Consider the following 27,144-nt stretch of genomic DNA (forward strand, 5'->3'; position numbering starts at 1 on the left):
GGGAGACAGGTATGGAACAGGAGTATCTTAAGTAGTGTTTTAACCAACAGGCTAAACTTGTACCCCATAAACATACCTTTTAACTCCCCTTTCCAGGAAATTCTTCAGTGTCTCTCTCTCTCTCTCACACACACACACGTGTTTCCTGCAGGATGTCTATGAGACTATGTCATAAATACAGAGCACTGCCCTATTCAGTCACTTACAAAGGAAGTTAAAACAATTACTGATCCAATTGAAACTGACGTGTACATTTAGAACTAATATCTTTTATACAATTCTAAAGAGGTGCAATATTTAATTTGTCATCTACACTTTAAAATTCTGTTACTGTTGGGTTTGTAGCACTATACATTTTTATTTTTCACTATAAATAACCTGTTAGAATAAAAATTTGGTATGATAGAAAGAATCCCAACTTTACAATTTAAACATAACGGAAAAGACTGCCTCTTAAAATATATACCAAAATGGCTTTTAGAGGACCAAAGCTGATTAGTGCCATAGAAAATTGAGCTGTATATCAAATTTTCAAATCATATTCAAAACTGGATGCTGTCTTGATCAACTTTTGATGATTTACTTAAAGAAAAAATAATTTATTAACTTAAAAAATTTTCAATAAACATTTTCATCCAGAGTTTATTCCTCCATTTGTTCATCTACTTACTAGAAACCTCATGTTTTCGTTGTTAAATTTACCAATTATACATCACAAGATGTTAGTATTAAGTCTGCTGCAGCTTTTACTAGTATTTTTACTACTGTGTTCATTGCCTTCGACAATATAATACTATTTTGTTTCAAAGCCTCATATTTAAATGTCACCTCTATCCCTCCTTTATGCTATTATATTCTTTTTCTTCTAAGCTTACAGGTAATATTTTACAAAATATGTAATATTTGTTATGCAAGGTGTGTATGTGTACATAAATACTTACATACACAATATATGTACACACACATTTTAGTGCAAAAATTTAGATGTAGATAGCATTGCTACTTTGTGATGAAACTGTCTTGAAGAATTTAAAAAGGTTATGCAAAAATATATGAATCAATATTGAAAATGCAGGTTGCCTAGATCCAGACCCTTTATTCTATATGAAGTCATCTTCATGTGAGAACAGCAATGCCTTCCTTTCAAATATCTAATTAGTCAGTCACTAGACATTTTGATAACTTTATTTTTGAAATATTAATACATTTTGGCATTCTTCATGGTTGAAACACATAACTGAATTACTGTGCTGGTCTAAAAGAAGAAATGTAAGTTGATAATACATAGTTGAGGAAAGAATAAACTGAGATGATTTCTTTTGCATATATAGTAAAAATGTAAGTAGGCTATTTTACACCTCTGCTGTAGTCTTTATTTAATGATACCATATACTCCAGGAAGAGAAAGGTTTAAGTTTATTTGGACATAGTGACTCTGTGAATCTCCTAAGCAGAAATATAGAAAGCTGTTAATATTGACCATCAGATAATCTGTATTAAAATTCCATTAATTCCAGCTGTCACTGGCTTATGCAAAAGATGAGGTTATGGATTTAAGGGGATGGTTGTTAGGTTTAGATAATAAAAAGACATAAAAATTAAACTTTAAGGTAGCTTGAGGGTACACATTATTACTGAATTCTTTCCAGTATCCTACTCTCTTTTGTTAGCTATTCCCAGTTACTACATTCCCGAAGCTTATTGCATGATGGGTCATTTCTGCTTAAAATAAAAACTCCAGATATCACTAATACATGTAAAAATACTGGACTCACATTAGTTTCCATAAATCAAAAGAAATACAGTACAAGGAGGTGGGAATAATCACTTCACTACTAAAATGTTTAAAGCCTGTTAAAAATCTTGTCTCTAAAGGAAAAACTTAATTTGACTTGAGACTTTGAGTGAAACAATTCAAATATTCCAACTGAAGTATTCATTTAACTTAGACTCATAACTGAAAACAATGGCTTACTAATTAAAATACTCAAGTCCCTGATGAAACTTACTTTATATAAATATCAGCTGTCACTATTCCTTGAGGCATGTTCTATATTTTGGAAAGCAGTGGCTGCTGTTTCCTTTTAAGTTATTTTTTATTTGAAAAGGTGACAAAGAAGGAGAGCCAGAGAAGTCATCTGGGTCTCTCATGAGCAGCAGGGGCCTAAGTGTTTGGGCCATCTTGAGCTGCTTTCCACAGTGTCTTAGCAGGGACTTGGATCAGAAGCAGAGTAACTGGGACTCCAACTAGTGGCTTACCTGCTGTGCCACAATGTTGGCCTGCTGAGACATTATCTTTGTATTGGAGAGTTAAAAATTAATAGTGTCCAGGGCCATTTATGGGAATTTTATGCATATTGTTGATTACCCTTATATTCTGCAAATAATTACTCATAAGTGTGGGGAAGGCCAATAGATCCTCTTCTGGGAAAACCCAGAACCCTGGTCTCTGTGGTGATACAAGGAAGAGTGACCATTCTGAAATTTTAAATTTATATCTAAAGCGTTTTGATAAAACCAGGCCCAAACAACAAAGATCTAATTTATACCCTTGTGCCCAGACAGGCATAAGGTATGCAACTCCCATATGTCAATCACAAATGCCAGCCATGAGCATTATGGGCAGCATCAAGAGTTAACATTGTCCATAGTTTATGGATAAAAGCTGCAAACCAGAACAAAGGGCACTATGGTCTCTAAGCAGGCCAGGTCTTCCCTCGAAGGTACTCTAATAAAAACTCTGCTCTTTGGGCAAAGCGCTGTGGCTCAACAGGTTAATCTTCTACCCTGTGGCACCAGTATCCCTGTGGCCTGGGAAGGCAGGGGAGAACGGCTCTAATCCTTGGCACTTATGCACCCACATGTGAGAACCAGAAGGATCTTCTGGCTCCCACTTGGGATCAGCTTAGCTCTGGCCATTGCAGCTATCTGGGGAGTGAATCAGTAGATGGAAGACTTTCTCTCTTTCTTTTTCTCTGTGAAATCTGTCTTTCAAATAAAAATAAATCTCAAAAGAAAAAATCTCTGCTTCATTATTTTTATTTTCTTCACACTGAAATGTAATTCATTACTCTGCCTGTAAAAGACAATGAGGGGGCCCGGCGCGGTGGCGCAAGTGGTTAAAGTCCTCGCCTTGCATGCCCGGGATCCCATATGGGTGCCGGTTCTATCCCGGCAGCCCCACTTCCCTTCCAGCCCCCTGCCTGTGGCCCGGGAAAGCATTCGAGGACAGCCCAAAGCTTTGGGACCCTGCACCCGCGTGGGAGGCCCAGAGGAGTCTCCTGGCTTCGGATCGGCATAGCATTGGCCGTTGTGCTCACTTGGGGAGTGAATCATCAGACGGAAGACCTTCCTCTCTGTCTCTCCTCTCTGTATATCCGCCTTTCCAATAAAAATAATAAAAAATAAATCTTTTAAAAAAAAAGACAATGAGGAAAGCTGGTTGTCAATATTTTAAAATTAAGTTATTAAAATGTATTTTTAAAAATAAATTTCAGGGGCTGGCATATTTGCATAACATGCTATTCTGGCTGCAGTGCTGGCATCCAACACGGGCACCAGTCCTAGCCCTGGCTACAACAGCTCTCTTCTAATAGCCTGGGAAAGCAGTAGAGAATGATTCAATGCCTTGGGCCTCTACTGCCACATGGGAAACCTAGAAGAAGCTCCTGGGTCCCAGCTTTGGAGCAGCACAGATATGGCTGTTGTGGCATTCTTGAGATACTTCCTTGGCCAGGGGGAATCTCAAGCCCCATCTCTGTAGCTTATGCTAGTCTTTGAAATTTCACTTTCATATCTTCCTGTTTCATGGGATAATTTGTTAGTATTTGGGGTAACTCTGATACTAGAGAACGAAATGATATGAGGATTCCTAAAGTGTGACTGTTATTCACTGAGGAACAGAGATTCATTATGAGTTGTGGCTAAGGTTCAGGAACAGTGTTTATTAGACACACAAAATGGAATCATATTTATTGATTTTATTTATACAAATAAAGATATACCGCATTGCATAAAGTGTAAAAAAGGGTATTTAAGAGGCCTTGTTTGGTAAGACAGGAATTGCACTGCTTACATTAAACTAAGAATCATGGTGTCAGGGTAGTGATTTGGTTGTATTTTCATTAATACAAGACAGGAAGCTAAATTTTCAGGTGGCACTATAGCAAAATCTAATTTTATTTTAATGGTTTGAATGCTTAATTTCCCATTTTCAAAATTGTGGAATGGAGTATCTTTTACCATCACAGCAATAGCTTGCTGGGAATTGCGTGAGTGTTAATACCATTCAAGGTCCAAGGCACTTTGAGAAACATGAGGAAATGTATGATTAATACTAAAGGAGTAATTTTCAATTCAGTAACTTTGGAGGCAATAATCGGAAGGATGATCTTATCTTTTCTTATACTATGCACTGCGGATGGGCCAATTTTGAAAAAAGAAAATCTCAGGAGAACTGAGGGATGTAGTTGGTATGAAGAAATGTTCCTTAAAAAAATTCAATGACCTTTAGGGCTGCAGAAAATCTGCAATTGGATTTGATTTGTTTGCTCCTGAATAAACAGTGCACAGTGGTTAGACAGAAAAAAATACCACTGTACATGGGAGATTACAGTTTGCAGCGGTTCAAATCACTGCTTTACTACTAATTACAGAAGAGTCTCCTGACAATGATTAACTTTCTCAGTTTCAGTTTCCTTATCTGTAACACAGGGATAATAATCTTTAAAGGACAGAATAGTATCACAGATAAAGTTAGAAAATGTAATGAAAGCATCTATCACAATATGTCTCAGAAGAATAAAAACAATGGAGAAATGCAATTTTTGTGCATCAGGCAACTACTTCACAAAGGGGTAGGAATATAATAGGAACAGGACAGTGTTCCTTGAAAACATGCACCTAATAAATGTGAATGAAATTCATTTTTGTTCTTAAGAAACGGCAATAACAGCAGTTGGGTCAGAGGAATAGCATGTATAATGAAAACACTAACAGAGTGGAACAGAAATTACTAGATACTTTCCGACATCTACTCATCCTATTAAAACTGCCCATTTCTTCTTCAGAACTGTGATATTTGAATTTATGTTTAGTGGCATTACCTTAAGTGTCATCTGAAAATTAGTTTATATAGATTATGCCTATATACTCCAGAATATTTTATACTACATTGGAATTACTTATACACACACTGTAGCAAGGGATAACAATGGCACAAATACAAGAAATCATAATTAGGATTGAATGAGTTGACGTAAAAGAGGAAAAACAATGGCTGGTCCTTGTAAATACTCAATAAATATCAGTATGACAATTAAATAATAAACCTGAATTATTTGTATTAGAAAGAGCTCTCTGAATTGAGAATTCTGTAGTAACCAGAAATGCACACAAGGTGGCTGTCAAGGCTTGGTTTTCAAGCACTCTGGAAATGTTTTTCAACAAGGAATACCAAGTTGATTTTTCAAAGATTCTCATAAATTTGTGATTAAGAAACAGTTGGAAGAATATAAAGCTATATAATAAATAGATAAAATTTGTATGATGTATGATGCATAAAATTTGAAGGTCTAAATTGGAATAGATTATGATGTTCAAAATGCCTGGCAATAGCTTTATCATACTCAAAATTTTAAATATAAATAAAAAATGGTGAAATTCACAGTACAGTCATGACAAATATATTGTACTAAAACAAAAATATGAAAGTATCAGTCACTGTTCAGTAAACAATTTGATAACTTATAAATCTTAAAATGTCAATTACTTTCACTTTACATCAACAGATTTTTACTTTAACTTTGAAACTTCATTTCCATAACTAAGTTCAGTTTTTCTGAAAAGAGACAGAGAGTAATTTATGGATGCCATTACAATCGGCCTCTTCTGTGTTGCACAACCATAATGTATACAACATCACTTCGGGATCCACTGAAATACGGTTTCTCAGTTACCAAATCTGGGGAAAGGAGTGCTAAGGTTCTGCTCCAACCAGGACACAGGCGATCCCTTTTGGTCCGATGAGCTTACACTGAATAATGAGACAAGTGTTTTCAAACTTACTCACCTCACAATCTATTTTTATTTTATTTTTAGGAAGTATTGTTTATTTAAGTTGCAGTGATTAATTATTACCTTTAGCCACTTACCTTGAGGCATTAAAAAAAACTCATTAATTTTTTAAAAATAACAAACCCATTAGACTTAAACATTTGATGCAGTGTAACTGCCTTTTAAAATTTCTCACTACAGTTTAAAAGCACAGGATGAATCAGTTCAATTAAAATCACAGAGACAGAAATGATAAGTGAATACAACATGTGGTAGGACCTTTTCAAAGATCATTAAGTCAAGAAAAAAAGATTACAGCATGATAAATCTATCTAATTATTTCTTGGAAAATAGAGAGGTGGATCTTTCATATAAAATATCTGGCTTATGTGGCACACATTGTACTTTAGTTTACGTCCCCCTACTGACATCTGTTGCCTACCTGTTTTTCTGCATGTCCATATTCAGGTCCTTGGGTAGGCAGGAAGCAGAGTATCTGGCCACAATTTTTTGCTCTTTCGATTAGAGACATAGCTGTTCTAACAGTGGCATTTCGAGCATGTACAAACACCATGACCTAAAACAAAGAACAGTAGTTTATTCAATATTCCAACCCATTAAATTACAGGTTAAGAATAGCCTGGAAATCATGTTATATAAGCAATTACTAATTTTCCAAACTACAGGTCCTAATTTGTGAATAACCTCTATTTCAGAACAAAATGTTTAAGATGAAGCAATTTAAATACCATGGCTTTATTTTAGCCTTTTATAAACTGGCAAAAGCTAGTACTTAAAGAATTCTAGTACTTGGAGTTTAATTTCTGTACTTTTTCTGTGAAACCATAGCTCACTGTCACAACTATTTATCTCAGGGAGTATGAAACTGTGAAAAGGCATTCTTCTCTTGGAAGATCAGTACAATAAAATGGAAATTTGCAAATTCATACAAGATGTATAAGGAAATTGAAAGGGATGGCAGTGTGATGTGGCAGGTAAAGCTGGTGCCTGTAGCACTAGAACCCATATTGGTGGTGGTTCAAGTCCCAGCTGTTCCACTTTGATCCAGCTTCCTGTTAAGTGCCTAGGAAAGCAACAGATGATGGCTCAAGTGCTTGGGCCTGTACACCCACTTGGGACACAGAAACAAGCTCCTGGCTAGTGGCTTTGGATTGGTCCAGCTCCAGCCACTGTGGCCATCCTGGGGAGGGAACCAGTAGACAGAATATCTCTTTATCGTCCAAATGAATATTTATTTTTAAACAAGGAAATTAAACACAACAAAGAATAATTCTGTTTGGATGAAATAACATCTAAAACCAATCAGTCCAACTTAAGACCTAATAGGACTACTGGAAATAAAAAATACTTCATCAGAAACACCCAACATTTTGTGTTGTGGTAGATCTTTCCACAGAATTGTTCACAAAGTGACTATGAAAATCTGCACTCTGGATGCTTTGACAAGAAGTGGGATACAGGGCCTAACGCCGTGGCCTAGTAGCTAAAGTCCTCGCCTTGAACGTGCCAGGATCCCATATGGGTGCCAGTTCTAATCCCGGCAGCTCCACTTCCCATCCAGCTCCCTGCTTGTGGCCAGGGAAAGCAGTCGAGGACAGCCCAGGATCTTGGGACCCTGCACCCGTGTAGGAGACCTGGAGGAGATTCCTGGCTCCTGCTTCAGATCAGCACAGCACCAGCCATTGCGGTCACTTGGGGAGTGAATCATCGGACAGAAGATCTTCCTCTCTGTCTCTCCTCCTCTCTGTATACCTGACTTTATAATAAAAATAAATAAACCTTAAAAAAAAAAAAGAAGTGGGATACAAAATACTTCCAGGGACAGTCATGAAACAGGCACTGAATGCAATGAAAGGAAGAGAATCAAGGAGTGCTCACAGCAGTCTACTCTGCTGCCTACTATTAGTGCCTATCTTATCTCCACAGGGGGATACCCCTTTTTTGGCTTTTACCTCCTCACCAAATCAAGTCAAGTGCAGCCTTCCATAGAGCTGTCACAATGACAAAAGTAATTTTATGGTTGCTTCTGGATCAATGATCTTTCCCAATTTCCCATAGTGTGAATAAATGCAGCATTGCACAACACTGACATGTCACCAAAAGGGAACCAAAGATCCAAGGACATCCAAGGGCATCATACTTGACAAGATGCTCTCTCTGGAACTTCCAACCAAACTGACACTCCTCTAATTGTGGAATCTCTGTGGCAATCCTTTTCACTTCAGCAAGTCAGAGTTCTTCACTCTTGCCTGCTTAATACCTTCATTTAAAAATTTCTTATTATCTCCCTGTGGTCCTCTGTTAATTACACATTTCTGGAAGCTACTATCTTAGCATTACTTGTAACCCTTTATATTTAGAAGGCTATGAGAAGAATCATTTTGAGGAAGGGAATTGATAGGCTCATATGAGCAGATACATAAAAGGATCATTCTGAGGATTAACAAAAATGAAAAAGGGGATGAGGCTGGGATTTGACCAGAGTGGAAACAGTGTCACACAGGGGTATCTAAAGCACATTATTATGTAACTAGCCAATAGCAATCTTAGGTCTATAAATTTGTCAAATAAAAACTTCCAATAGTCAGTCAAGAAACTGGAATGTTTAAATAACTTATAGTCATTCTGGGCGTAAAGCAAAGAAGCGATACTATGGAGAAGTTCACAAGTTCCTCAAAGGAAAAAACTGCCAAAGAGTAAAGAAGCATTGCAAGCCATCAGGAGCAATCGAACATGAGATCATCACAGGCATCCATGAGTGAAGCTTGAGATCTCACACTTTATCAGAGCTCTAACTTATTTGCTGATACTGATCCATGTGGAAAACAAATCTGATTATAAGACTATGTATTGAAAAATATACTAATGGAACATATTTTAGGCAGCCTTGGAAGTTTGAAAAGTTTCTTCTATTTTCCTTACTTTCAATCAAAGAAACCAAATCTGATTTGAATAGGCACTCTAGTTTCAATGGGAAATATTTTTGCCTTATAGAATGTTGAGAGATCATTCAATTAAAAAAAAAAACTAAAAATAGGTCGTCTTTTTGGCTCAGACTGTGCTTTTCTCATAATTACTCACTTATTTAATATCCTGATGAATATTTTTAAAAATCAGTTCAGAATCTGTCAAATTCTCCCATCTCGACTCCTTAAAAAGGTAGTTTATGGATTTTCAGTGTTTCCTTTTAATGGAAAAGGCAGATTTTTCCTCTTACATAAACATCACACACAAAACCTCATTAACCCTCAACATTAAAACTTAAAATAATTGGAATAAAAATATATTTATGATTTTATTAACTTATCTATCATTCAAATATTTGAGCATACATCGTCAGGCCCTAAAAAAGCTGCACAAAATAGAAACAAGTTCCCTAGATATAAGAATCTAATGATGGGTTAAACAAACATAATTTTTTCCTGGTCATGTGTTCATACATGTGCAAAATATTGCTAAAAAGGCATATATGAAAATATACACTGTTTTCCCCACAAATGACTTGTGCAAGTTGGGAAATAAGACTGAACAAACCAAAGCAAAGTGTTGGTACAGCAGTTTCAACAACTCAGGACAATTATATTTCATATTGCAATCTGAATTTCAGGTTAATGCTCATTCTGGGGGGTAGAAAATGGCTCATGCACATGGGTCCCTGCCATTCATGTGAGAGACCCACAACAGAAACCTCAAGCTCCTGGCTTCAGCCTGGCTGTTGTGGGCATTTGGGGGAGCAAACCAGTGTATGGACAATGTTTCTCATGTCTCCACTATTAAAATTTTTTAAATAAAAACAAAATCTGCTAAAAATACTGCACAAGTAATTTAGAAGGATGGATGGAGTGTAGATAATGTGGATGCTGAAGAGCAAACTAGTACATCTCCATCATTTGTTCACTGGAAGATATTTATACAGTAAATGTTTGATACTGTACAAACAACACGGAAACAAGGATAAATATATCCCAAGGTTCCCAGCTGCAATACTTAGTATGAATTGAAAAGAATCATTATGTCAAACACAAAATCTGGTTGTACTAGCAGCCTCATAGAGCAGGTTATGAGGATTTTATTTTTTAAAGATTTATTTTTATTATTTTTTCATTGGAAAGGCGGATATACAGAGAGGAGAGACAGAGAGGAAGATCTTCCGTCCGATGATTCACTCCCCAAGTGAGCGCAACGGGCCGATACTATGCCGATCCGAAGCCAGGAGCCTCTTCCGGGTCTCCCACGCAGGTGCAGGTTCCCAAAGCTTTGGGCCGTCCTCGACTGCTTTCCCGGGCCACAGGCAGGGAGCTGGAAGGGAAGCGGGGCTGCCGGGATTAGAACCGGCGCCCATATGGGATCCCGGGCGTGCAAGGCGAGGACCTTTAACCACTTGCGCCACCGCGCCGGGCCCGGTTATGAGGATTTTAGTGTTAGCTTGATAAAGTGCATTGTCTTCCAAAGATTCTTACACAGAGATACAGAGACCAATTCATCAGAATCATTGCTGCTGCTCATTACAACAGATATTTAGAACTTCCTAAAATCAACTGAATAAGAGTATCAAGGGTAGGGTCTAGAAAATGAATTCTACATAAATGCTGAGATGGCACCATGTTACCATATGAAATAAGTTAATTACCACAAATTTATTTTTCTCCCCAAACAGAAGTTTAAAAGATAAAATGAATAAAATATCACCTTAACCACATTTAAAACATCTTCTAATGCACTGTGTTTTAAAGATCTTCTAATGCACTGTGTATATTTACTAAACTACTGTATCACACATATGTGTGATATAAAGTGTCACAGCTCTGGGTATTTGGTTAGGCGGTTAAGTCACCACGTTGGATGCATGCATCCTGTGTCACAGCTCTGCTTCCAGTCTCTGCTTCCTTCCACAGGAAGCAACAGGTGATGGTTCAACTCCTTCGGTCTCTGTCTTACATTAGAGACCTCCTGCCTTTCGTCTTGCCTCATCCCAGCTCTAAGAGTGAATTTGTGATGTAAAGCCTCTTTCTGAATGTCCCTCTGCATTTCAAATAAATGAAATGAAATAAAATGCTATTATACATTAAACTTAAATGGAGTACTAATAAAAAAATAAAAAGGGAAGAAACAAGGTAACTTCAAATAACTTATCTCCATTTGCCTCCATCAATGAAGTATTAGCAAATTTTAAGAATTCTGTATAATCAGCATGGTCTCAATATCATTGCCCAGATGGGGCTAGTGTGTTAGAATATTACAAGATTTCTATTCTCCATAATTCAAATTGCACATTATGTAAATCTGGTTGAAAATGCAGATATAGGGAACATAATGGAAAATAAAATATGACCTTAAATCTTCATTAATTACTGCAGTCTGACTTGTCTACTTATCATTTTGTGAGTTATTTTCCATAGCAGATAAAAGAAATATTATATACAACTTTAAGTAGCAATTTCTTTTTATTACAGTATCTATCATGTCTTGTTCAGTAAACTAAACTATTTTTCTTGTTAAGAATTTTCTGTCTAGAGGCTCCAACAGAAGCTATTAGAAGGTTTGGATGTCCATAAACATGCTTGACTTTATAGTCTGGTGATTTGGTTAATTAATTTAAACAGACTTGCATGGAAATTATAACAGAGAGGAAGGTATTCTCCAAAATCATTTCAGAAATACTTTCGGTAACTGAGAAGCTGCCAAATGGGCATAAATCATTACAACAAACTTGGAACTGTAAGATCAATTTAAAATGCTCAATTCAGATTAGTTTGTTCTATAAGCTCTTTAGACTTTTATTTGAGGTTATGGTATATATTTAAACACATTTATATGCCCATTTTTAGTTTAGAAAACCACTCCATTTCAAACTATATGATTGTCACTAATCCTGTTCTAGGAAAATAATGTGGGTTTTAGTTTTGGACTAAATTATTTGATTTCTCAAAGAACCTATTGTTCACATACCATGCGGATTAAAATTAACAAAAGTAAAAAAATCAGATAACACCCACTGAAGACAGTGGAAAACTTAAGTAATTGATAATTCAAAGTAAAGGACATATGTGACGAGACCAAACATTCTACTTCAGATATTTAGATTTATTACTACCTTTCAATATGATTTAGGACACACCATTTCACTTTTTTAATTCTTAATTCCCAAAAAAGACAGATGAAGATACTATGTACTCAGGATTACCATAAGAATTAAAGGGTATGGTGGAAGTGAAAGCATTCATTGGAAAAGGCAACAGTTTCCAGATTTTAGAGCATTTCAACAGCAGTTGTTTACTGCTTCAGTTCTCTGATGAGGCAGGTCTGGGAAAAGCCAAAAAATTACATTATTAACAAGTTCCAAGACCTTCTATTCTCCTGTCTGGGATCCTGATTACCTGCCAGAGCTGGTACCCAGCCTACCACTATTACGGTAATAAAAACAAGTAAGGTTAATATGGCCTAAAAGAGCAAATGGCTAACCTAGTAAATGATGCCTATAAATTCATACTCACATAACTGTGTTTTCCTCATTATGTGCATGACTGTGTATTTATCTAAAATACTTATGCTTTTTAAGAGAATAAGGTAAATAAAGAACAAAAATTAGTAACATTCTTGAAAAGAAGAGCTAAGAAGACTAAGATTGCGTCTTTCACACTGACTTTGCAATAAATAAGTAAATAAATTTAAATGCGAAATTTATGTCAAAGTCCCTACGATAAAAGGTTCTGTAAAAAGAACAACACAGAATGGAGATAATCCGGGAAAGATACATCATTATGACAGACAGATAGATTCCCACAGAAAAAGGTTGATGAACCATGTTTTCATATAACATACTATGTTCGGTGCCACCTCTTGCTTGCAAAGGTTATAAGAAGACTAAGGGAGATTTGTGGACTTCTGATTTGTTTTCACTTAATTAACTTACTATCTTTTTTTTTTCCTAGCTTTCATTTCTTCCCACTCTCTTAACCTGTGTGAAAATTAGGTCTTAGTGACTTCAACCAACAGTGACTTTAAAACTGTGTGGCATCAGCATCAGGTCCCCTGAGAACTTGTTAAAGCTATAAATTTTCAGTTTCATCCAAGATCTGAAACAGAAACTCAGATAAACATAAAAAAAAGAGAGAAATTCTGATATTCGTATATGGGGAAGAGGGCTGCTACCATTGTGAATAAATTAAAGTATAACATTTCTGCTATTTCCAGATGCAATCAATGTTTTATTTTCTTGAGCATCCAAAAGTCACATGCCCTTCCTTTAAGTACATAGTACAGGGCCCCTTTAATTTTTTGACTAGTTTTGTGATGGATTGGCTTAGCTCCTCTTCCAGTCTTATGGGGCTCTAGGACAGGCAATATCCACGTGTCAAATAAAGATGACTCTCAGCGCAAGAGCTCTGGGCATGGATCCGGAAGGAAGCAAAGTTGTTTTGAAGAGACTGATTGGCTGAGGCTATTTCCACACTGGTGACCTTTACTATGATTGGCCCCTGGAACTTCCCTCTTGGAAATCCCCCAGATAGAATTTCCTTTCTATCCCCTATGAAAGTGTGTGCCCCTGCCACGTCTGATTGTCTCTGGCTCACTGGGGGCTGGGTTGGCAGGAACTCATTTTTACCACTCCCAGGGACCCCCCTACCAACAGGAGGGGGAACTAGGAATGCATTTACCTTCCACAGAGACTCCCACTCAGTCTCTTGTTACACAACAAGTACATGACAGGCACTGGGGGACACAGCTTGGGCAAGCCCAGCAATAGTCCCTTTGCCTTTGGAGCCTATAACACAGGAACCATTACTGTACAGTTTTTTGGTATCATTAATAAATGAATAATTGAAAAAACATTGCTAAAAACCCGATCTTAAATTGCTCAGCTTTCATTAAAACCACTTAAATTTGAGGCAAGAACTTAAAATGTTTTATAAGTAGGATATGGCCTGACAAAATCTTTCTCTGGCATCTCGATTAAAACATAAAGCATCAAGGACATTTCTATGTATTCATCTGGAAAAAAAATTAATAGTTTTATTTCAGTTTAGTAATAAACTTTCCAAAGACATTTGTTTTTTAAAAATTTATTTATTTACTTAAAAGAGCCAGAGAAGGACTGAGAAAAGAGCAGAAGAGGGACAGAGGAGAAAGAGGAAGAGGGAACAATGTGTCTTTCATGCACAGGTTCATTTCTCACACCGCCAAGCAGCTGGGGCTGGGTGAGGATGAAGCCAGGATTCAGGAACTCTTTGGTCTCCCAACATGGATGGCATAAACTTAAGTACTTGAATCATTATTCATTGTTTTCAGGCACATTAGCTCAGATCTGGGTTAGGAGTGGAGGTACTGGTACTCAAACCAACAGCCCGATATGGGATGCAGGAGCCTCAAGTGGTCACTTGATCCACTGTGCCACAATGTCAACCCCTTTGATGATATTTAATGGCTTAGATTTACTGCTTCTCAGTCTTTTAACAATTTTATGAGAACATATGTATACACTATAATACTGCAAAATTCAGATTTTGTGACTTAAAAAGCCAACAATTTGTGTTACAAAGTAAGTATACTGATATATTCAGTAAATAACAGGAAAAAAATCCAGAAAGCTCAAATTCTGGACTGTGAAACAAAAGATATTTTCTAAATAAAAGCCACTTAGGTTAAAATTAATCAAATCCATTAACAAAAGTAATGTATTTACTGATGCCCACGAATAAAAGAATATTGTTATTTTTTAGAATGGTAGAAAATGTATAAAAAATAAATAAATAAAAAAAAGAAAATGTAACACCACAACCATTATATTAGGATTGTATCAGTAAAACTACTACAACGAAAGACAGGGTTTAAAAGTGACACATTTCTGGAACATCTGCTTCACTAATTATAAGATATCAGTTAGTATTTAATCATTACCTTTAGCAGATATTCCTGATAATTTACTAAAGCATGCTGTTTCATTTTTCTTTAGCGATCTGGTTAAACATGACTACATTTATTAATAGAATAGAAGCTACACAAATCAGTTTACTCTGTCATGTTGTGGCCATATATAGGAAAACTTCATAGTTCACTGACCAGTCTTTATGCACTGCATTACGCAAATAAGCCAAGCAAAGTCATCTACAGTAGAGATAAGAGGCTCTGCCGCTGCAGGTTGGATAATCAGATCCCCACTCTGCAGTTCAGAGCCATTCTGCTCTTTCATGCTGTGATGCTGTAGTTTCTCTTAAGACACTGGGGCTTTTCAGTGATAAACAGATTTATTACTACCGAGTTATATTTAGGGTATAACCCTGAAAGTGAAACATACCAGTTTTGTTAAAAGAATCCTTTCACTATTTATCAGCTTGTAGATTTCAGCATGATGGAAAGCTTTAGATGCCAAACACATTTAAAAGAAATCTACAATGTTTTTCATTTTCTAAAATGCAAAAGTTGCTTGTTATGAAAATGTGAAACAGTAAAAACCCCTAGAGGACAAAGAACGTATCATAATGGCAAAACATTTACACTATTTCTACCTAAGCCACTTAAAAATATTCTTTTCTGGTGAGTTTCTCATTTATCATGACAGTGGACAAGAATCACACAGACAAATGTTAACATCATCTCTGACATAGGAAGACTATCACCAATGACAAAAAGTGAACTTTATTAACTGTAGATACAAAATATACACTTTTCATGCATTTTTCCCTTAAAAAACTTTCTAAATAGAATAGCATTTTCTTAAGCTTATATAGCTTATGTATTCTTTTACCTGAAATATGTTATCTGATGTTTGAAAAGTTACTTTATACATTCTTTATCAATAGTTTGTAATGTTTTTGAAAGGCAGTTAAGAATTGAACTGAAGGGAGAGATAGAAACAGAGATAGACAGATATCTTCTACCTGCTAGTTTATTCCCCAAACTGGGCCAGGCCAGGGCTGAGTCAATTTTAGGTCAGGAGGCAGGAACTTCACCCTGGTCTCCCACTTGGATGCAAGGGCCAAGAACTTGGGTCACAGTTAAAATGAAATTGTCAGTAGATTCAGTGACAAACATAACAATGACGTATTAAATTCTGTGTGTACAATACTCCCCATTTGAAATAAAATAACTGGTGACCCGACCACAAGATGTTAATACGGTATCACCTTTGATATAAGGGAAAATTTGAATATTCTTCTTCTTCTTTTTTTAAAGATTTATTTATTCTTATTGGAAAGGAGGATATACACAGAGGAGGAGAGACAGAGAGGAAGATCCTCCGTCCAATGATTCACTTCCGAAGTGAGCGCAACAGCTGGTGCTGTGCCAATCCTGAGCCAGGAGCCAGGAGCCAGGAGCCAGGAGCCAGGAACCTTCTCCAGGTCTTCCACGCAGGCACAGGGTCCCAAGGCTTTGGGCCGTCCTTGACTGCTTTCCCAAACCACAAGCAGGGGGCTGGATGGGAAGTGGAGCTGCCAGGATTAGAACAGGTGCCCATATGAGATCTGGACACGTTCCGGGAAATGACTTTAGCTGCTAGGCCACGCCACAGGGCCCTGAATATTCTTCTCAAATTTCCAAATAAATCACGTTAGCATTATTTTGATAGTTATGTTTAAAATAGTGATGTTTGTATAATCTGAATTTATTTAACTATGCTTATGCTTATTCCTAGAACATAATATTCTTTTTAGCATAGTTGATATTAACAAGCCTTGATATAGTTATAACTGTTCCTTAAGCCAAAAGCCTTTATTTAGAAACCTGAGCTTGTATGGATTTTTATATAAAAGCCTTCACCCAAACCAGCAAACTGAGAGGTACATTTAGAATGGTATGTCCTCTACTTCCATGGATAAGCTCTAGCTTGAAGAGTTGGTTCAGCATTCTCAGGGTCAAGTTTTTCTCATATATGCAAACAGTAATCACAGTTGCCTTATGAATAAACATTGCACTTGCAAATTTCCAGTATATGTAATTAGTATATCTAGTTAGTAATCATTTAGTATACTGAAGGATTCAAGCTGGTATGCTAGTCCCATAAGGGATAATTGCTGGTTTTCGTGGCTCAATACCTGCATGAACAAAATAAAGAATAAATCTCATATCTATAAGACAAATTAAATTGAAATTCCATATGTGAAACACATCTACTTGGTATCACTACTGAAGTGAAACCACTAATCTTTATATCAATTATGAATAATCAATGCTGTAAGGCAATGTTTTAAAACGCTTTTGGCAATGGAATTATTTTTCTAATAAACACTTCTGCAAGATACTATTAGAAAATTAAAGAAACCAAGCAGCCATAAGAAACATAAATCTCTAGTCTGTCCTCTAAACTGCACCCTACTTCCTACTAATAATCTCATATGATAACTATTCTGGGTACTTCAAAGCACCAGGTTAAAGCAGTCTAAAATGACAGTGATACTGTATGAAATCTTGCAGTAGAAAGAGCCAGCTTAAGTTAATTCCAAGTCTGGGAATTAGAAAATACAAGACGAATCTAAAAGAATCTTTCAACAAAAAAGAAGACAATACTTAAAGAACGATAGGAACTTGTCTAAAGGACAAAGAAGCCTGCTTAGAGGTGTTCCTCAGGTCAGATTTGACTCAGCAAGGTCATCATAGTACACAACATAATAATAAATTTTAACTGAACAAAACAGAAACCTTAGTCCAAAGAGATATGAAGTAATAAGCAGCAAAAGAGATGTTCCCTTGAATACAGAATTAAAGAAATGACAGATTTAGAAAATCATTAAAAGGTATTACAATGAATGGATGAAAGTTTGATAAGGGTTGTCTTATTTACAAATAGAAGTATGGGGGGGGGGGGTCAGTACCATTGTATAGCCGGCTGAGCCTCCAACTGCCTCCAGCATTGCATGTGGGCACCAGCTGAAGTCCCAGTGAGTCTACTTCTGATCTAACTCCCTTCTAATGCCCTGGGAAGGCTGTAGCGGAAGGCCTAAGTGCTGAAGACCCTGTACCCACATAGTGGATGGGACTAGCTCTGGCTACTGTTGCATTTAGGAAGTGAACCAGCAAAGGGAAGATCTCTCTCTTTCTCTTCTCTCTCTGTAATCCTGTCTTCCAAAAAATAAATAAGAAATTTTTTCAAAGAAATAAAACTATTACCTCACTTACTGATTATGAAGAAGAGTAATTTTACAATAGAGTCACCAAAGGCAAACAATATTACCAACTGATAAAAGTGATTATCAGCAATACTGTTCAAATGATGTACTATAAAAGTATGATACCACTTCTGTGATACTCTTGTCAAAAGTGCAAAAACACGAATTTAAATATTAACAAATTTCAGGAAAACCCAAACTAAAAATGATTCTATAAAGTAACTGATACAAGCTTTAAAAAAAAATACAAGTTTAAAAAAAAGACAAAATAAAGATAGAAACTCAAAACTGTGAATGAATAGAGATGGCAAATAAATTCAATAAATAACCTCAAACTGAACTTGCATTATTAAATTACTATTATTTGCCCTCATTAAAACAGATACAAAATGCTCAAAATACCAGGAAAATGAATTCAGGAGAGTACTGGAAAAAGGCTGGTATAACTTAAGCAGAATTTATCTGAGGAATGTAAAAATGGTTGAAGATATGAAAGAACCGATCATTGCGATATACATTAACAGATCAAAGAACATCATATTATCATCTGGAATGATGCAGAGAAAGCAGTTAACAAAATCCAACATCTTATCATGAATAATATTCTCAACATGCTACAGATGTTATGCAAAAACAAAACACCACGACTACAACTTGATGGTAACGGATTGAAAGCTTTCTCTCAAGATGAGGAAGAAGATGAGGACATGCACTGTCGCTACTTCTGTTTCACAAAGCACTTGAAGTTCTTAATAGACAAATTAGGTGAGAAAAAGAAAAAACAAGGTATCATAGAAATTTGTAATTTGCTCTTTGCATAGATTCACAGCTGTGTGAATTCCCTTGAATCTCACATGAGACTTTGGACTAAATATTATATTGAACTGAATGAAATCTTTGGGACTTTAAGGACAGTGACTGTATGCTGCAAGTGAAATGCACATGAGCTTTGGAGAGCCAAGATTGGGTTGTTACAAAAGCAAACAACACTTGAATTCCCATTGAAGTTCCAAAGCCACGGAGTGATGAAGTAGACAGGGCAGAGGTTGATCAATTATGGTCCCTGAAGATAAGGCATTTGCACAGTGACTGGAATGGACTAGCTCCCACAGAGGAGCACCAGGGTTGAACTATGGTGGTTGTATAAAGAAAGACCACATCGATAAGCTCTTTTGTTTCCTTCTGATTCCAGGCTGCTTGCCATGTGATCATTCCTTTGTGTATGACTGGCTCTATGCCACCTCCACCCTAATCAGATGCTCAATCAATGAGAACACTCAATGTTTCTTCTTTTTTTTTTTTTTTAAGATTTATTTGTTTTTGTTGAAAGGAAAAATAGGGGGAATGATCTTCTGTTCTCTGGCCCTGAGCTGATCCAAAAGCCAGGAGCCAGGAGCTTCTTTTAGGTCTTGGGATGGAAAGTGAAGCAGCCTGGACATGAACTGGTGCTCATATATGATCCGCGCGCATGCAAGACAAATATTTAGCATCAAATAAGAACTTCTGAATATATACTGGATATGTGTTTATGTACTATTACCCTCTGGAGAACACAGATCATTTGACATCTATGATTTCTTTCCACTCTACCTCAAGAATCAATATCTGGGCCTGGGCCAGGTCAAAGCCAGGCATCAGTAACTCACTCTGGGTCTTCTTCATGGATGACAGAGACACAAGACCCTGCCGCTTTCATCTGCTTCCTCCAATGGTGCACACTTTAGGAAATGGAATGAGTACCAGGCTTGGGTTGGAATCCAAGTAGTTCCACAAAGGCTCTTGGTGGAAAACATCCAATCCTAAACTGTGACTCTCCACAATCATGAGGGAAAATAAAACTTTTCCTTTATAAGTAGGCTCCTCTCAGATATTTCAGTTGTAATAACAAAAGACTAATATGTAGTCACTTAAAATTTTTGTGGTTGTTCTCTTACAGTTTCAAAAATACCACTGTAAGAAAGGGTTAAGCCAAAAGCCACAGTGAAAAACTGCAACTATGTAAACATATAAACATATGTTGCAATGTTTAGACACAACTTAGCATGTCTATATTCCTCACACCCATCTCTAACACTCATGTGAGAGATCTGACTTGAGTTTCCACTTCCCCGCTTCAGTCTGCCCCAAACCCATCCATTGCAAGCATTTGCGGAATTAAATGGCAGAGAGGGATTTCTTTTTCCTTATCTCTCTCTAACTAAAAACTTAAAAAAAAAAATCTCCTTCTTCCAAAAAAGAAACCAATCAGACAGGGTCCATAGGACAGGGGTAAAAAGAGTATTCAAAAATTAGGAATAACTAGAAAACTTTTTCCATTTTCTAGATTTTTTTTTAAAGAACGATTTATTTATTTTTTATTACAAAGTCAGATGTGCAGAGAAGAGGAGAGACAGAGAGGAAGATCTTCCATCCAATGATTCACTCCTTAAGTGGCCACAATGGCCGATGCTATGCCGATCCAAAGCCGGGAACCAGGAACTTCTTCCTGGTCTCCCACACGGGTGCAGGGTCCCAAAGCTTTGGGCCATCCTTGACTGCTTTCCCAGGCCACAAGCAGGGAGGTGGATGGGAAGTGGAGCTGCCGGGATTAGGACCAGTGCCTATATGGGATCCTGGCGCATTCCAGGCGAGGACTTTAGCAGCTAGGCCACACCCCAAGCCCCATTTTCTAGATCTTTAGGACTACCATGACCGAGACATTTTAGCAGAGCATATGTACTTTCCAGAAGCATTACAATGTTGTTGGAAGATAATTCTCCCCAAAGTTCTTGGTGCTACCAAAGGATCAGAGCTTTCAGAGTAATGGGTACTTCCATGTCCTAAAGACTACTTTATTATCTTCTAAGTAGCAAATTTATGACATTTCAGAGTGCAGTGTGCTCCATCTTCCTGGAGAGATGACCTGTCTATATTCTGGAGTAACAGATAAGAACTATGGATGCATCAATTGGTCTGCACCTTTCTGTCCTCAGGAGGGAGAATGATAAAATTCACTTACAGTCTATGGAAACTCACAGATTCAGAATATTGGAACTCCTTTCCTTTGGTACAACCCATGCACAGACATCTGGCTTTCAACATGTTGCTCTATGGTGAGTGAGATGCTCTGTGAATAAAGATAGTGTCTGTTTCCTTATCCAAGTGTCATACAGTCTTATGTCTGTGTGTAAAATGTATAATGAAGTAAGTTCAGCAGGTTAATTTTCAGCACGCACTTTAGCTACCTTTCACTTTCAGGATTAAAAATCCCCACACTCAAGGATACTTCATTAGTTGATGGAAAAAAAATTCTAAGAATTTTTCTAAAAAAACCTTTTAATTTCAGAATAGCTTTAAATTTATAAAGCAAAAAATTTAGAGTTGTACAGAACTCTTATATACTTATATAAAGTTTCCCTCATTATTAACATCTTATATTAGTTTATCACTAGCCCATAAAGCACATTCAACTTTGCCTATTTTAAAAAAAATTAACTACCCCAATTCCCCTCCACTTCTCCCAGCCTCTTGGTAATAAACATTCTATGTTCAGAATGCATTTATTTCTTGCTCCCACATATGAGGAAAAACATGTAATATTTATCTTTCTATGCATAACTTCTTTCACCTAACACGAATCTTCCTGGTTTCATCCACTTTGTAGCAAATGGAAAGAATTTTAGAAAAATATTCAAGGGCCCAGCGCGGTGGCCCAAGTGGTTAAGGTCCTCGCATTGCACACCCGGGATCCCATATGGGCGCCGGTTCTAATCCCAGCAGCCCCACTTCCTTTCCAGCTCCCTGCCTGTGGTCCGGGAAAGCAGTCGAGGACGGCCCAAGGCTTTGGGACCCTGCACCCGTGTGGGAGACCCAGAGGAGTCTCCTGGCTTCGGATCGGCATAGCATCGGCCACTGCGCTCACTTGGGGAGTGAATCATCGGATGGAAGATCTTCCTCTCTGTCTCTCCTCTTTGTATATCCGCCTTTCCAATAAAAAAAAAAAATCTTTAAAAAAATATTCAAAAATATATTATAGATCACATTTTATAATTTAGAAAAACACCAGCTAAGTAGTAATCCATTGTCTATATAATACTTTACTTTATCTGTTCATGTACTGATGGACATTACATAAATCAGCTACCTTGAAGTTCTGAAATAAACATGATGGGCAGGTATTTCCTCTGTATGTCTTTTGGATATTTATCCAATGGTGTGATTTATGGGTTGTATGGCAGTCTTATTGCCAGCATTTTAGGAAATCTTCATATTTTTTTCCCTGAGTGGCTGTAATAATTTAATTTACATTCCCACCAATAGTATATAAGAGCTCCCAGTTCTATACATTTTTTTATATTTGTTACCTTTTTTGGTTAACATTCTAATGTAGTGAGGTGACAGCTCATTTTGTTTTGATTTATATTTTCTTGGTATCTGATGACACTGAGCCTTTTTTCATGTGTCTGTTGACCATTATTACAAAGAAATAGTTATTAAAACAGCATGGGACTAGAACAAACCTCAACACAGATAAATGGAACAGAAAAGAGCACACACATTAATACACACACAAATAGCCACCCAACTTTTAACAAAGATGTCAAGAAAATACAGGAGGAAAAGAACAGTTTTTCAATAAATGGAATATGTAAAGCTGGAAATATATCTATAGCAGAATAAAATTAGATCCTTAACTCTTATCGTATAGAAAAAAATCAACTCACAGAAGACTTGAAACAACAAAAATTCTAGAAAAAAAAAATCCAAGGGAAATACTTCAAGAAGATATTGATGTGGGCAACGACTTTTGGGTATGACCCAGAAGCAACAAAAGCAAAAGCAAAATCCAAACTATACAAGTTAGATTATCAACTCAGAAGCTTCTGTAAAGAAAAGGGAACAAGCAACAGACATCCTACTGAAAGGGAGAAGATATTTACAAGAACCTTAACAGACAAAGGCTTGATATCCAGACTATATGAGGAACCCAAAAACACTTAAGAGTAATTCAATGAATCCAGTTAAGAAATGGTTAGGGGATGCTGTTTTACAGTGAACTTGCCTGCTTCCTGTAATGCCAGCAGCGAATATTAGACTGCTAGTTTGAGTTCCAGCTGCTCTGCCTCTGATCTGATACCATATTAAGGTGCCTAGAGAAGACGTGGAAGATGGCCCAAGCACTCAGTCCTCCCATATCACATGTGGAAAAATGGAATGGAGTTGCAGCTTCATGCTCTCGGCTTGTATACCCAGGCATTGTTGGACAGAATCATAGCCCTCTCTATCTGATAATCTGCCTTTCAAATAAGCAAACCTGAAAAAAATAATAAAAGAGCAAAACAAAAAGAAAAAGACAAAGGACCTAGAAGACAAACCTTTTAGAATGTTTTTTAAATTTTTCCATTAGCTTTCTGAATTTTACTTCTACTTTTTGAATGTTCCTTGAATTTTCTAAGAACTTTCTGAATACCCCTTGCATTTCTGGGATACCTCTTGTATTTCTAACTTGATGAATACTTTACAATATGGCAAAAATGTTGTTCAATTTTATGAGAAGATTTCTACAAAATCTATATACTTCTGATGGTAACTTACATATATTAAATATACCTAACAACTGCTTGAATGGAAGTAACAGCTAGAAGGAAACTAATAAAGGGATTTAATATATCACAGAATCAAATAAAGATCTGTCAAGTTAATTTCTGATAAGTTAAAATAAAACATCTTAAATAGCTATCCAGAGTATTTTCTATGGCATTATGAAAGAATTCAAAATGATGATAAGCAATCAAACACTGCCCAAGTCTTAGTTAAATAACACGACAACTAAAGTAAACAGCTTGAAATAAACACGTATTTATGAACTGGGTTTCACTTTTACTAGTATAAAAAATATTGAAACTATAAATTATTTGACAGAATTGAACACTTTAGGCTCAGTTTTGTAAAGTAATAAGCTTGAAAATGATCTCTTCACTGAAACTTAATAATGTGATCACTAAAAGCAAATTAGCACACACTGGATAATCTAATATATTCAATTTTTAAGTCAAGAATATTTTATTTAAATTGGTTGAGTATTTACAAACAAAAATTTGAGCAGTTGGTCTCGTGTAAGACATTATCTGAGTTGCCCAGTTTCGATATCAGCATGCCTGTGTCTGCTAGCAGGCTCACAGGGCTACCAATCCTAGCTTCCTGCAGACACAGACTGAAAGTCAGTGCCAACAGGGAAAGTATTTGTGTCCTCTTACTCATATTGGAAAACTGCAGTGAGTTCCTGATTTTCTGCTTCAGCCTGACCCATTCCTACAACTGCAAACATTGAGGGAATGAACTGGGAGAACAGGGCTTGCTTTGTCTAGCTGCCTTTCACATAGATATTAAAATGAAAAAAAAATGCTATTACAAATTATACATAATTTACCTTAGCTTTCCTTTATAAACTGAGTCAAGAAAAGCTATTAAGTGGGACCCAGTGCGGTGGCCCAAGTGGTTAAGGTCCTCGCCTTGCATGCCCGGGATCCCATATGGGCGCTGGTTCCATCCCGGCAGCCCCACTTCCCTTCCAGCCCCCTGCCTGTGGCCCGGAAGAGCAGTCGAGGATGGCCCAAAGCTTTGGGACCCTGCACCCATGTGGGAGACCCAGAGGAGTCTCCTGGCTTCGGATCGGCATAGCATCGGCCATTGTGGTCACTTGGGGAGTGAATCATTGGACGGAAGATCTTCCTCTCTGTCTCGCCTCTCTGTATATCCGCCTTTCCAATAAACAAAGAATAAAAATAAATCTTTTAAAAAAAAGCTATTAAGTGATGGTTACTGTGCATCTGTAATAGCTGGTTCCATGCAAGGCATTTTGGAGGTATGACATAAAATGATCTAGAAGAAAAATTAGTTTTAATACTAATGTGTTCTATATTAAGTAGTGAAAAATACTATATTTGTATTTTGCTAATTAAAAGACAAAGATACACAATTGAAAAACAAATGAAGAATGACATAAAAAAAAATCAGGAAAAGTTGGTAACTTCCGCAAGGGAGTTTTATGCATTAAACATGTAAATGAGGAAGTAAAATCAAATTACACAAAAAGAGGGAAATATTTGCAGTGAATGGAACATGAGTTTTCTGTCTAGATATAAACTGAATTTTACGTAAGTTCCTTAGTGTTCCACAATGCAATTACAGAAGGAAAACGCATTTCACAACATGAAATAAAATCACTTAAGTTTTGGCTCTAACTTTTTCAATATTCTATACAGCATATTTTTTTCACTTTGATCTTTTGATTAACACTTAAAATGGGCAGCAAGGAAGCACAACACAAGAGTACTATTACTTCTACACTACACAAGAGTACTATTGCTTCTACACTACACAATAGTACTATTGCTTCTACACTACACAAGAGTACTATTGCTTCTACACTACACAATAGTACTATTGCTTCTACACTACACAAGAGTACTATTACTTCTACACTACACAAGAGTATTATTGCTTCTACACTACACAAGAGTACTATTACTTCTACACTTACATCCTAGAACTTGCATTCCATTAATGTAACAATTGAAACTACAGTAACTAAAAGCATGAAAAGAATTAGTAGTTACCATCAAAAGAAAGGTAGGTAATGGAAAAAAATCTTTCCATGAAAATTTATCTTAGAATGTTTTATACAAATTTCCCTGATTAAAATCACTATTATTATTAACAACAATAACAGCAAAAAGATGGAAATAGATTTATAGAATATACAAGGGGAGATTTAAACTGAGTATATATCCTCAAAATTCCTTACGCTTTTGAGACATATGATTCCACTGTGCTATGCCAATTTGTGCTATAGTGGCCCAAACCATTAATTAGTAGCTTAAAAGCTATTTTAAAGGTTCAAATTTCTAAATATATGTATAACCATGTATATTTCTGTATGTGACAGGAGACAGAGCAGTACCAATGCTGCTGATGAGGCTGCTGATGACAGCTGATGCGGAGAAGTAACCAAGCATTTTTTGTATCTTTACTTTGAATAACTTGTTACAAGAAGGTATTAGGTCAGTAACCTGAAAACCCACCACTATTACACTAAAATTAATATTAAAACCAATGAAGGAAATCCATTATTGATATTCTTAATCCCTTTGAAAATGAGAACAACATTACAAGGCTTAAAATGTGTAAAATTTTAAGAAAGCAATGAATTGCTTTTAGGTATATTTCAAAAACATGAAAGTTTGAAAATGTAAATTTTAAAAGTATTAAAAGTTATTTTTCAAAGTTCTAAAGAATAAAAATAAAACTACTGGTAACAAAAACATTTGAGACAAAACAGCCAAGTTTAATGGATATTTTAAATCAGAAAAAAATAAAAAATGCTAATAGAAAAAGATTATAACTAAGAGAAACAATGAGATTAGTCATACAATGCAACATTTTAAACACAAATAATAACCCGGTTTCACTGATCCTAACAACTTACCAGGGCGGAAAATTTTTTTAAGAAGGTAATCAGAGCCACCTGTGGTGTTTTATATCTCCAACTGGTTCTCACATTCAACATTCAATACCATCTATTTAATGTCTATCTTCCTGACCTCCTACGAGGTATTTTCTTTGCCTTTTAGCTCTCCAGGATAATGTAGGAGCTTAAGAAGACCATGTTCCACTCAGTATTTATCAAATACTACCTGAGCACCACTGCTCAGGACACAACAATGGACTGTGTATCAGTTAGACAACACAACACAACACAATGGTGAGCGCAAACCAGTAACAAACTCTTTCCTGTGGAATTGCAATGCAGAGTGAAATAAGAAAGAAAGAAAAAAAATTACCTGGAAAATATAAACCTATTGCTAGAAATACAATGTTATTACAATTCATAGAGGAGTTGAAGAGTCAAGGTAATTAAAAAGAACAATTAAGGGAGTAAGATGCTATTTATCAAGTAGGTTTAGGAGCTGATGTACTGGCTCAA

General features: G+C 36.4%; 1 protein-coding gene across 1 annotated transcript in view; it reads right to left on the reverse strand.

Moving 5' to 3' along the window:
- Nucleotides 1–27,144, reverse strand: part of ASCC3 (activating signal cointegrator 1 complex subunit 3) — a 294,902-nt gene that overhangs the window by 152,805 nt on the left and 114,953 nt on the right. Inside the window, exon 14 of the mRNA XM_040983825.1 lies at nt 6,497–6,631. Within this exon, the coding sequence (XP_040839759.1) occupies nt 6,497–6,631 (135 nt within the window). The remainder of the gene's footprint in view (nt 1–6,496; nt 6,632–27,144) is intronic.

Source organism: Ochotona curzoniae, unplaced genomic scaffold (assembly GCF_017591425.1).
Source record: "Ochotona curzoniae isolate NIBS_2020 unplaced genomic scaffold, NIBS_Ocur_1.0 contig_3819, whole genome shotgun sequence".
NCBI lineage: Eukaryota > Metazoa > Chordata > Mammalia > Lagomorpha > Ochotonidae > Ochotona > Ochotona curzoniae.